This window comes from Mustela nivalis, assembly GCF_964662115.1.
Source record: "Mustela nivalis genome assembly, chromosome: 15".
In the NCBI taxonomy this organism is placed as follows: Eukaryota; Metazoa; Chordata; class Mammalia; order Carnivora; family Mustelidae; genus Mustela; species Mustela nivalis.
Genome location: NC_139034.1, coordinates 15612846 through 15625853, shown reverse-complemented (window position 1 = coordinate 15625853; position 13008 = coordinate 15612846). Strand labels below are relative to the sequence as shown.

Sequence of the window (13008 nt, the reverse complement as noted above, 5' to 3'; positions counted from 1 at the left end):
AGCTAGAAGTTTGTAGGTTTATTTAAAAGTTTCCTTCCTTTTTATGTTTTACCCTCCCTAAGTTGTGGAAAAACAAATATGAGAAATGTTGTGCCTAAGTGGAGCTTTTTATATTCTTCTCTCTGACATGGCCTCTGTTACACTTGGGAGTATATAAAGGCATCATCACTAGAATGGATGAAAATTATGTTGAGTCTTTAGAAAAAAAAAAAAACGTTTAATTAGATTTGCAACCACTGCCCTCATATAAAATTAAAATAATCAAGAAAAATTCAAGTTTAATTGCACTTGGTGTTTTTCTAAGTCATGGGTTTGAAGGGATCAACATGACATTGAAACCTTTGAAAAAAAAAGTTTAATCTTTACAACAACCCAGTAATCACCTCCATTTTATAGTTGAGCGACTTGAAGCACAAAGTGGTTAAAAAAAAACCAGAATTATACAGCTGAGTAGCATAGCTGGGATTTGAACCCAGGCCTATTTAAATCCAGTGCCTATTACTTACTATACCACTCTGCTTAAGTGGAAACCTGTGTGGGCCCGTTGCTTTCCTGTGGCTCTGTCACCATGAACTTAGCCTGGCAGGAGTAAGCTGTTTTAGAAAACTCATAAAAGTGTGTGGTTGGGACGGTGCAAATCCAACATTGCTCCTGAAAAATATTGATGATGCTATCTTCAAATAATAGTCAAATTTCGATATCGTGGATGCCATTTAAAATGTCAACAGTTTTTATGACTATTTTGCAATATAGGCACTGAGAATGTAAAGCAGAATTGAAGTAAATGTCTAGATTTGAATAGAGAACAAAATTTGATTCATAGAGGAAATAGACAAGAGTAAATATGTGTGAAAATAACAGTAGAAAAGTTAACTTTAGATGTTTACTTTTTAATTACTGCACGTACATTATACTAGTTTATATATTCTTTAATATTATACTCATTTTCACATGCAGGTGTCACGCATTGTCCATTCAACGAGACTATAATCCCTAAGACCAGTCATGTATTTTTTTAAGAAAAGGAGTAAGCATTAAAACCATAGGTCAGGAAAGGTTATTTGAGCCTACTCTCAAACAGTTTAATAAATAGGAGTAAATACATTAGGTTATGGATGCTTGAAGTGGCTGTAAGAAATGAAATTAACATAAAAATGATTAATTTTAACTTTGATCTATTACATTGGGAGGAATTGGCTGGTGGATTTAGAAGTAGAGAGTGAAAAAGGGGAAGTCTGTTATAACTGAATAGGGGTGTGGTCTGCCTAGGCTCCGGAGGAATAGATAATAGGTTCAGAAAAGACTGATAGAGCTATAGTCTTCAGAACTGTCCATTAGAGCTAGTACATTTTCTTTATAGACATAATAAGTATGCCTATTAATACCAGCCAGCTTGGTGAGTTAGAGAAACCACAGCCTGTGGATTTGGGCATATGCACTCTCTGCCTGCATCTAATCCTCGGGGTAACAATATACCTACAACTGCTGTAATCCTAGAGCAGTTACATGGATGCACTAAGTGGTGTGATGGGAGGGAAAGATAGCATCACAAGGATTCGTTTGATTATAACAGTAATCCACACCAAGTCAAATAAAATAGCCAAACAGTTAAAAATGTGGTCTCTAATGAATTTGCTAATTCTAGCAGGCCCTCACAAACATTTCCTGCTAGAGTGCCCCATATCAAGACGAAGTAGCTGTGCTTTAATTACATGGATTAATTATTTGATTTCCAGGAAGTTAAGACAGTGCTTTGTATTTAAATAAAAAGTTCTAGACATGCTGTGAAACTCGATCAAACCAAGAAAAAGAGTGAAACTGAATGCCTGTTCAGGGAGTCAAGATTTCAGCTGCTCGGCAAGCTTGACGTTACGGGTTATGAGCCCAGAAAAGGGGTATTTTAAAACCGGCTGACTGGATCGTGTCACTTTGTTATAGGAAAAGCCCTGCCTTTCCAGAGATCTAAAGTGTAATGCAACCGTATGCTGTTGAGGGGCTCGAATCTTGGCTGTCTTCGCCCCTCTGCACTAGCCGATACCCCAATTTTCAGGGGACGTGATCTCATACTGTCGCCCTCACTTTTGAAGGTCTGTTAAAATTCTGGGGTCTCTTATCTCAATGGCTTTGGAAGTGAGTTTGGGGTAAGAAGGGGGGGGGAGGCCTGTGAGTGTCTCTTTTGCCCGAGGAGTTGGAGACACTTGTGGAAAAGTCAGGCCCTTTTCGCTCCGGCGGCCGCTCCGGTGTGGGGCTGGCTTGGGTTAGACACATGCACACATACACCATAGAGCTCTGCTTTCCCGTAGCAGCTGCTGCCTCTGCCTCTGCCTCTCCCGCCTCAGCCTCTTTGCCCGGCATACACACACATTCAGATTTGCGCGCTGTTTCAATCCTTGATGACGTGTCCCCGGAGACAGCCAATAGCAAACGGGCTCTGGTCAGGACAATGGGAGGTATCGGGCCAATGAGCGAGCCCCGTGAGTTGGCGGTAGCCAATAGGAGCCGCGCTGGCTGGAGAGTAATGTTACAGAGCGGAGAGAGTGAGGAGGCTGCGTCTGGCTCCCGCTCTCACAGCCATTGCAGTACATTGAGCTCCATAGAGACAGCGCCGGGGCAAGTGAGAGCCAGACGGGCACTGGGCGACTCTGTGCCTCGCTGAGGGTGAGTCTGGGGCAGCGCCGCGGCGGGGAGAGCGCCTCCGGCAGCTCCCCACCCCGCGCGGTGGCCGGATCCCCGCGGCCGGGAGCCGGCGGGTCAGGATCCACACAAAGGCAAATGAGGGGGGACCGTGGGGGGAACTGCGCACGGAGCGAGCCTCTTCTCGGGCGCCGGGAGCCCTGCCCCGCGCCGGAACCCCGGCCCACAGGCTGCCTGAGGCGCTGCGAACCCCGAGCCCCGCGAGTTTCCACCCCCGGCGGCGTCCGCGCTGACTGGCGCAAAAAAATATTTTTTAATTAAAAAAAATTTTTTTAACGTGTTTTCAGCCCCCGGGCCGAATGTTGGGGCGGCCGGCGTGCGCGGGGAGCGGCGGGCGGCGGGGCCGGCGGCGGGAGGGCAGGCAGGCGGGCGGGCGGGCAGGCGGGCAGGCGGCGGCGCTTCACGGGCTGCATTGGCCGCCGCAGAGAGACGGGCGCCGGCGGCGAGCGCGGGCGGGCGGGCGGACGGGCGCTGCGGGCGAGGCGGCGCGGTGGGCCGGGGGCGGCGGCGCGGGGCCGGGCCCGCCGGCCTGTGCCCGGGCGCGGCGGCGGCGGCGGCGGCTCGGCGGCGGGGGGAGCGGCGCCGCTGCGCTCGCTGGAACATGGCTGACTCGGCCCGGCGCTGCTGGCTGGAGAGAAAACAAGGCGGGCGGGAGCGGGCGGGGGAGCTGGGCGCAGCAGTTCCGAGGCAACTTTTTTTTTCCTCTCTTCCCAGCCCCGCGTTCTCCGTGCGGGGGCGGCCGGGGCGCGCGGGCCCGCGCGGAGGGGAACGGGGAGCGGCGGACCGGTGGGCGCCTCCCGGGGCGACCCCCTCCCCCGCGGGCCGGGAGGGGGGAGGGTCCGGGCCCGCGCGCCCCCCGCCCCTCCCCCCGGCTGTAATGGCCGAGTGTGTGCGCCAGAGCGCGGCGCGCACCCCGCCCGCCTGCGCTCACACTCACACACACACTCACACACATACACACACAAAGGGAAGGAGCCATATTCTCGCTCGCGCTCGCCCTCGCGGCGGCGGCGGCGGCGGCGCAGGCGGGGAAGACGCGCAGCGGCCATTCCGTGCGCGCCGGCCCCGGCGGCCGCGGGCGGAGCCAGCCCCCATTTCGAGCGGGGCTTCTCCCTCCGCCAAGCTGACAAAATGGGGGAGGCCTGCGGGGCCTGCGCCGGCGGCGGGGCGGCCGGGCGGGCGGACGCACGTGGCGGCCCGGCGCGGGCGGGCCGGGGCCTGGAGGCCGGGCCGCGGTCCCGCGTTTCTTCGGCCGCCCCGCCGCTACCGAAGTTCTGGGGGTGGGGGCCGAGTGGCGGGAAGGTGTGCGGAGCCCGCCTCGCGCGGCGCCCCGACTTTTCACAGATTAAAAAAAAAAAAATACTCTCCTGGTTTGGGGGGGGGCAGGCAGAGCAACGAGCAGGAGTGGCTTTTGTCCCTCATCCTTGTTTACTCGAAGAAACTTCAGACCGGACGTGTTTAGTCAGAACTGAAATACATCTCGGGGCCAAACCGATAGGAAACGAGGCTGCCTCGCGGTGGCAGCCGTACAAATACCACCGCCACCCCCCCAGCCTGGGTCCGAGCGTTGGAGCTTTCTCCTCCTCCCTGCAAAGTTTTGTGCAGAGAGAGTATTTTTAAAGCCCTCACTGAGAAAACTTCAGGTAGACGGTGATTTAGGCCCGTAATTTGGAAAGAATCTGCTCACTTGGGCTGTTACCTGTTTATTTTTTATGTGGTGCAGATCCACGAATCGGCAGCATTGGTTTTGTGGGCTTTGGTTTCGTTGATCAAAAAATGGTTTTTTGGTTTTGTACATTTAAAAAGTTTTTAAATGACCGGTTAGTATTCATTCAGAACAGATATAAAGCAGATAAGTAAAGAATACTGTATGAGGATACCATTGTGCCTACACTTTTTTTGAGTTCCCTGAAGGACCGTTTTGGGTGTTTGTTGGGGTTTTTTGTTTTGTTCTGTTTTGTTTGCTTGGCATAGCCTCTTGTAGAAATTGGCTATCACTGCCATTTTCTTCTTTAGTGTTCTAGGAGGTTAAAGTCACTACCTTTAAATAACCAGTCTTGGGTTTTCATTCACACCCCAGGAAGTTAAAGTGCTCTGAAAATGCTATAATTTCATTGCTAATATCAAACATTTACTTTATCTCTTTTTAGAAAATAATTAACCATGGGCAAAGGAGATCCTAAGAAGCCGAGAGGCAAAATGTCATCATATGCATTCTTTGTGCAAACTTGCCGGGAGGAGCACAAGAAGAAGCACCCAGATGCTTCAGTCAACTTCTCAGAGTTTTCTAAGAAGTGCTCAGAAAGGTGGAAGGTAAGGGGGCTTGGAAATTACTGAGGAGATAATTTTTTTAAAGGTTAAATCCAAATTGAGATTTTTTTAAAAAAACTAGGTGCTATTTGCATAATATGAGTAGTGATATTAGAACAGACTGCTGAATAAATGATAAAAGATACTGATTTTAGTCATTTTAATACTTTGAGGACAATTTACTAAAATTTTCTGTTGACTTAAGTTTACAAACAATTCTTTTGTAGACCATGTCTGCTAAAGAGAAAGGAAAATTTGAAGACATGGCAAAGGCTGACAAGGCCCGTTATGAAAGAGAAATGAAAACTTATATTCCCCCTAAAGGGGAAACAAAAAAGAAGTTCAAGGATCCCAATGCACCCAAGAGGCCTCCGTAAGTACCTCGCCTGTTTTTATTTTCAGGGAGGGTTTTGCAGTAGATTAAGATAGAAGTTAAGCAAGCCACCTTGTGGGTTTGGAGTGTATGATCAAAGTTTCTTAGCTGGTAAGTAGTTCACATTGGTATATTGTAAGTAAAATTCCTATCAAATGGGAGGTGTAGCCAGAGCATTTGAATTAAGACACTTGCCTCCTTCACTTGATACATCTCCTAAATGTAACTTTATTTTTTTTTATTTTTACATTTTTTGAGAAACCCCAATTACCCGAAATACTTTAGGATGAATTAGTGCATCTTCAACTAGTTTAAAAAGCTTTGGTTATGAAGACTGTTTAGAAGATAGAACATTTGCACCCTGTCTAGTATCAGGTAGAAATTAGAAGCAGCTTTTATGTAATAGTACAATACACATTTGATAGTCAACTTAAAATCCTAAAATTAAATTTATCTTTTTAGTTCGGCCTTTTTCTTGTTTTGTTCTGAGTATCGCCCAAAAATCAAAGGAGAACATCCAGGCCTATCCATTGGTGATGTTGCAAAGAAACTGGGAGAAATGTGGAATAACACTGCTGCAGATGACAAGCAGCCTTACGAAAAGAAGGCTGCTAAGCTGAAGGAAAAATATGAAAAGGTAAGAAGTATGGATTTGCTCAGTGTAACAATGAAAGGGTTTGCCAGATGTTAGATTATAGTTGGTACCTCATCTCAGTTTTATATTTTCTTGTGGTTTTCTAAAAGTTTGGGATGTAATGCAGTTTTTAGATAAACAGCTACATTCAGTGTGCCATTGACTGGCTATAGTCTTAATTCTTTTCCATCATTCAAAGAGTACAGAAGATCAAGTAAATTGTTATACTTTTTTTTTTTTAACACTTGGGTGCAAAGGCCATACACTTAAGCAGCTTATATTACTCTCTGATACCTCCAAATTTGTGGAGATTCTGGTAGTCCCTTTGAGTCAAATGATTACTTTAAATGATCAGACACATTTATTAAAACAGTCTGGGGAAAGTAATAAAGACTATATCCTTCATAAAGCTACCCTGAAACATTTCTCTTGCCTCCTTAGATAACAAGAAAAAAATCCAACTTAGTTAAAAGTTGGAAGTCTCTTGATCTATATAAATTGATTAAAAAAATTTGGCTCCTATACTTTGAATTGGAGTATTAAGTTGAATTTTAGCTTATTTAGGTGTCTGGGAAAATGTTGGTTGCTAGATGTTTCTTAACCTGATTGCATGCTTACTAGCAAATTACCTTTTTTGTTGTTGTTTTTAAGACAAAATTTTCTACTATGGATTAGGGTCTGATAGAAACCTGTAGAATGCTGTTTTGCATTCAGAAGGTGGCAGTGTCTACCCTTTAATCAAAGACTGCATTCTAGTTTTAATAAGGCTAAAGTTAAGATGTGGTACATAATTGTACTTCAGTGAGGCATAACATTGCAAATTTAGATCATGTCATTCTGTAGGATATGCATTATTAATTGCAGTTATTTCCTAGTGTTTTTATATGCATATTCTTCAGTCCTTATGTATGGAGTCGGGGTGAGTCTATAGATACGTAATATTTTCATGTAATTGGGGTCTTGACTTTTCATGAAGTTTTGGTCAAGTTCAGTGTTATTTTTAGTTCTCCCTTTACTTAACTGTTTTGTCTTTCCTTCCACTTTCTCCTGCTGTTGTTTTGGAAGGATATTGCTGCATACCGAGCTAAAGGAAAGCCTGATGCGGCAAAAAAGGGAGTCGTCAAGGCTGAAAAGAGCAAGAAAAAGAAGGAAGAGGAGGAGGATGAGGAAGATGAAGAGGATGAGGAGGAGGAGGAAGATGAAGAAGATGAAGATGAAGAAGAAGATGATGATGATGAATAAGTTGGTTCTAGCGCAGTTTTTTTTTTTTTCTTGTCTATAAAGCATTTAACCCCCCTGTACACAACTCACTCCTTTTAAAGAAAAAAATTGAAATGTAAGGCTGTGTAAGATTTGTTTTTAAACTGTACAGTGTCTTTTTTTGTATAGTTAACACACTACCGAATGTGTCTTTAGATAGCCCTGTCCTGGTGGTATTTTCAATAGCCACTAACCTTGCCTGGTACAGTATGGGGGTTGTAAATTGGCATGGAAACTTAAAGCAGGTTCTTGTTGGTGCACAGCACAAATTAGTTATATATGGGGATGGTAGTTTTTCATCTTCAGTTGTCTCTGATGCAGCTTCTACGAAATAATTGTTGTTCTGTTAACTGAATACCACTCTGTAATTGCAAAAAAAAAAAAAAAGTTGCAGCTGTTTTGTTGACATTCTGAATGCTTCTAAGTAAATACAATTTTTTTTATTAGTATTGTTGTCCTTTTCATAGGTCTGAAATATTTCTTCTTGAGGGGAAGCTAGTCTTTTGCTTTTGCCCATTTTGGATCACATGGATTATTACAGTGTTTATCTTTTCATATAGTTAGCTGATTAAAAAAAAGCTTTTGTCTGCACCCTGCATACTCATGATGAGGGTAATAAAAGTTGAATTGAGACAGTTTTCATCCATAACTGAAACTCAAATCTTGATCAATTGATACCAGATCTCACATAGCCCAGTCACGTTTATAAAGTGAAGAGTAACCAGTCTAGTCACAGCATGGGATTAGTAGAATCAAACATTTTGAAAAGTCTGTCCTTGAAGGACTAAGAGAAAAGTATGTTCTAATCTTTACTTGAGGACTCTACATTCTTTAACTCCCATTACCATGTAATGGCAGTTATATTTGCAGTTCCCACATTAAAGAAGACCTGAGAATGTATCCCCAAAAGCGTGAGCTTAAAATACAAGACTGCCATATTAAATTTTTTGTTGACATTAGTCCCAGCAAAGGCTCTGGAGAAAAAAAAAAAAAAGGGCTGGCTGTAAATGTCTTCTCCTATTTATCTGAATATAGATTTCATAGGAAACTTGACTTTCATTAAAGGTATTTTTAATTAATTGGGCCAACTTATAAAATGTATGCCACATTTAAAATCAGGTGTATTTTCCTACATTATAGTTTGCTCCTTTATACAAGTCAAATAGACCTGAAGGAAGAAGACACTTAAAACTTTGTATTTCAGTATGAGTTACCTGATTTGAATTTGATTTCTCTTTACAAAACCCTAACCCATTCATTAGACTCATGTTTATCTACATAGCAGTTTAGGGAACAATTTGGCAATTTTGTGGTTTTTTGAGATTATCGTTCTCTTAAAGTGCCAGTGTTTTAAAATAGCGTTCTTGTAATTTTACACGCTTTTGTGATGGAGTGCTGTTTTGTTATATAATTTTGACTTGGATTCTTTCCATTTGCATTTGTTTATGTAATTTCAGGAGGAATACTGAACATCTGAGTCCTGGATGATACTAATAAACTAATAATTGCAGAGGTTTTAAATATTAGTTAAATGGCTTTCACTTAAGAATTTGTTACATACATATTTTAACTTTTCCAGTAGTAACTTAGCAACACCATTTAAACAAATTTAAAGTCTGGCAGAGTTTTTCCCTTTAAAATTACTTTGTTTATGAATAGGATAATGATTTGATGAAAGCAAGTTTTTGTTGAATGGTGTTCTCAGGGGATGTTGTATATATAAATGCAGAAAAATTAAGTTTACTTCCAGAATGTTGGGTTAAACAAGATAGTTTTTCAAAGCAAGGCACATGCAGTTAAAGTGATCATGAATCTAAATTTATCAGTTTTCTAAGTCAGATGGAGGACCTCAATAGAAAGGCCATTATTGTGAAAATCGAAGTTTTTAGTCAAGAGGAACAAGTCAGTATCCTTACATGGATGTTTCCGCTTATGGCTACAGCATGACAACTGTCAACATCTGTTGCTAGTAAGTGATCCAATTAAAAGTGAATTCTGCCTCAAGGAAACTTGTAACTTTAGTGGGTGTGTCATGACAACTACCAGTTTCATAAGATGTTGAGAATGGGAACAAGTTTTTGTGTGTGTTAACTGGCTTCAGATCTTGACAGGAGAAAGACAAAAACTTCAATTTGGTGAAGCTAATAAAGTTCTGTTTAGTGTTTCAGCAGTATCCCTAGGGCTTGAAATTTTTAGGTAGTTTAGTGTAAAGCCTCGGTATAATTGGGATGATTTGTTTAAAGTTAATGGATAGGAACGGTTTTAATATTTAGAGATAGTTACTACACTGTGGGCATAAAGATTTTCTTAATAAGAAAACCAGTATAAAATTTTGAGTAGTAAGTTTGGAGCACTTAAAATATCAGTGTGGATTAAAACCTAACTAATCTCCACTCCCTCACTTTTCCCTTGTAAAGGTTGGGCACTGTGGCAGGTTGTAATTCTTCTGGTAATTGTCAAGGTGTTGATACATTTGCCATATTTATTCATTTTCTTAGAGTAAAATCTGAAAAAACATACTTTGTGTCCTGTGCGCCACAGGGATGATAAATTATAAAGATGAGAAGTTCTCGTGTGACACTGCCATTTGACAAATACTTCCCTCACTGCCAAGAAAATTTTAAGTATTGCTCAGATGTTAGGGTAGCAACTAGCTATATTGAAAACTACACCGGAGAGACAAGATAGCTATTTTTTTGAATGAAAAATGGAGCCAACTTACTTGCTTGGCATCACATAATCTATGATGAAAGCTCAGATAAAGGTCAGCGCCTTCTGAAAGGGCCCGAAGTAGCTCTTTTTCAGTACCAGCTGGGCAGTTTTTACATATGATGGTATCACTATGTGCATAAATAACTAATGGCCTGTATCTTGGCATTACCTGTTGCTCAAGTGTGAACCCTTGGCTAGTTATTAGGGTACTTTATATTAGAGATCATAGTAAGCTAAAGCTTTTTTCACTTTATTTTATTTTATTTTTTTTTCAAAGGGCCTGAAATGCCTTTTAAAACTACGTAAAAGCCAGCAAATGGTTCGGATACCTATGCAACAAAAGATGCAGGCTGGTTCATTCTCTTGTGTTCTAATAGAAAAGACTGAACAGCAGTGCTAACACTTGCCACAACTTGGGAAATTCCCTGGGTGTAAGCCAAGTTGCTGCCTGGAGTTAAGAAGCAAAGATGTTGCTCTGTCATAGGAATGCTGCTATTTAACCACGCACCATGGTATAGAAATAAATGGTACACCAAATAATATGATGCCCATATCCAGTGTGAAGGAGATTGTATCAGTCAGGAGGAAGTGTAAGCACTTAGGTCTCTAGGCATGTCCATTGGTTTGGACCTTCTATGTAAGCTGGATTTATTGGTCACCCACTGAAAAAGGAAGTACTGATAGATATCTGGAATGACATGAGGACTCACCATAGACCTGTTAAGTGGCAGCAGGAAGAATGGTCGGCAGGGGCCCAGTGTGGAGGCTGCAAGCCAGTAGTGGCTAGAAAATCAGTGAAAAGGGATTGAAGAGATCCTTGTAAGTGATGATGTACTCATTTTTACTCTTCAGTCACACAATTCAGACATATAAGTGACATTGCATAGTATGACACCCCATAATCTATTTAATCATTATTGATAGTCATTCATTGTTCTTTTTGCTGTTTATAACAGTACTGCAGCGAGCATCTGTGTACATTACCCTTAGGCATGGGTAAGTCTAGACACCTCTAAGAACTGCTAACTCAAAAGATAGATGTGTTTAAAATTTTTGGCAGGGGACACCCTGGGGGCTCAGTGGAAGAAGCATCTGTCTTCAGCTTAAGTCCCACATCAGCTCCTTGCTCAGCAGGGAGCCTGCTTCTCCCTCTGCGGGCCAGCACCCCTGGTTGTGTGTGCACTCTCTCTGTCTTTGACTAATAAATAAAAACGTCAAAAATAAAATTTTGGGGACGCCTGGGTGGCTCAATTGGTTAAGCAGCTGCCTTCAGCTCAGGTCATGATCCCAAGTGTCCTGGGATGAGTCCCGCATCTGGCTCCTTGCTCAGCAGGGAGCCTGCTTCTCCCTCTGCCTCTGCCTGCCATTCTGTCTGTGCTTGCTTGCTCTCCCTCTCTCTCTCTCTCTCTGATAAATAAAATCTTTAAAAAAAAATAAAATTTTGGGCAGATACTGACAAATTGCCTCCCCCCAAAGTTATACTTAACCATGAAACATCTTAACAATTGCTATGATAAATTATGATTTTGACTGTTTATTCTTTGGGTCCATGAAATACTACCCATCTTCTAAAGATGAGAAATTCAAATATTGAAATACTGTCATTTATTCAGAGCCACCCAAATACAAGAAGGCAGAATCAGAACTGAAAGACTCTTGGGTTAGCTATTGATTATTAGACAACTGAATAAAGTAATTTCTCTTGAAAGTTACTGCAAAAGTAAGTTCTCCATTGGGTGAAAATGAGAAACTTCCTTCTATTTTGGCGCCCTTCATCCTAAATGGAAGTGTCTGATCTTTTGATAAGGGGGATTTTTTTTTTTTTTTTTTAAATGTGCGTCAGTCTGCAAATGCCACAGCCAGCAGCTTTGGGAAGCAAGGAGTCTGCAACAAACTATAGTCAAGAATCAGTGGGCCAGATCCAGAGCATTAGAAGGATGACCTATTTCGAAAAGTGAAATGGATATTGAGAATCTGCCTTAAATGGAATAAACTTGACCACTGCTTCACCTCCTTGCTGGAGAGGGTACTTTAGGAAGCAGGTCATACTCCAAATGCATTTATAAATGCAAGTATATTAAGAGGCTTTAAAGTGGAATTAAATTTACCCCCTTAGAGTTTCATAGACTCTCTCATTGCAGGCTTCACCATATTTTTGTTCGTTGGCTTTCAATTAGAGATCATCTTATAAAGGGTTCTGAACCAAACCAGTTAAGAGAACAAAAGTCCTAAAATGAAGTAACTGTTCGGTATGCGAGAATACTCCTACTAAAATTAAAAACAGGAAGCTTAATTACTACACACCCTCAGGTGCCAGTGTAATACCCAGAAAGTTGTAGAGTTAAGATTAAAGGCTACTCTGAGCCAGGACATCCAGGGCCCTCCTCACTCCCCAACCTGAACTTCAGGGAGACTCTGGCCCTGCTCCGTCATCTGGAGTCGGCTTTCCTGGGATTCGGGCACGCAGAAGGGCTAGGCATGCTCAGGCTAAGAAGAAGGGAGGCAGACCAGAGAAGAGCCCCTTATCACAAGAGGACCCAGAGTTGCCATTGCTTTGGGGGCCTTCAATCAAATAAAGCAGAGCACCAGGGCAGGCTCAGAGCACATGAGTGGTAAAAGGCTCCATTGGTCCATTAATAGAAAAAAATAACTTTTCCTTAAGGGGAACTTTTTAATCCAAGGGCTCCCGTGGTCCCTGGGCACTTTTGCGAAGGAGTGCCAAAGAGGACTGTAGAGATTCCGTGGCTTGTTCAAGGACCAAGGACCAAAAGCAGCATCCAAACGATCTAGCAGTGCCAAGTTCACCATAGATGCAAAAAAATTGTGAGCTCCTTCCCCATTCCTTTAAGAGCCGCAGGAAGCAGCTGGAAGACTTTGTCCCTACCTCTTCCTTTCATGCCTGGGTTCTCCTGCCATGGCTAGAACTGATATGCAAGCACAGTGAGAGCACTTTTGGCCATCAATGTGGTTCTTCTCAGGACCTCCTGTTTACTGGTACCCAGAACACTTGCAGATGAAGCAAAAC

At 42.8% G+C, this 13008-nt stretch overlaps 1 protein-coding gene across 6 annotated transcripts in view; it reads left to right on the top strand.

Moving 5' to 3' along the window:
* The window catches only part of HMGB1 (high mobility group box 1), a 126507-nt gene extending 117715 nt beyond the window's left edge, over positions 1 to 8792 (top strand). For 2 of the 6 annotated variants that reach the window (XM_082700982.1, XM_082700981.1), the window contains exons 3-6: positions 4845 to 5007; positions 5232 to 5377; positions 5840 to 6014; positions 7077 to 8792. In XM_082700982.1, the coding sequence (XP_082557108.1) occupies positions 4858 to 5007; positions 5232 to 5377; positions 5840 to 6014; positions 7077 to 7253 (648 nt within the window). In that variant the 5' untranslated portion in view covers positions 4845 to 4857 and the 3' untranslated portion in view covers positions 7254 to 8792. Of the gene's footprint in view, positions 1 to 1943; positions 2088 to 2502; positions 2659 to 3401; positions 3481 to 3872; positions 4515 to 4844; positions 5008 to 5231; positions 5378 to 5839; positions 6015 to 7076 lie in introns of those variants that run through there. The other 4 variants (XM_082700980.1, XM_082700978.1, XM_082700983.1 and 1 more) reach the window with 4 other exon arrangements.
* Positions 8793 to 13008: the final 4216 nt, after the last annotated feature.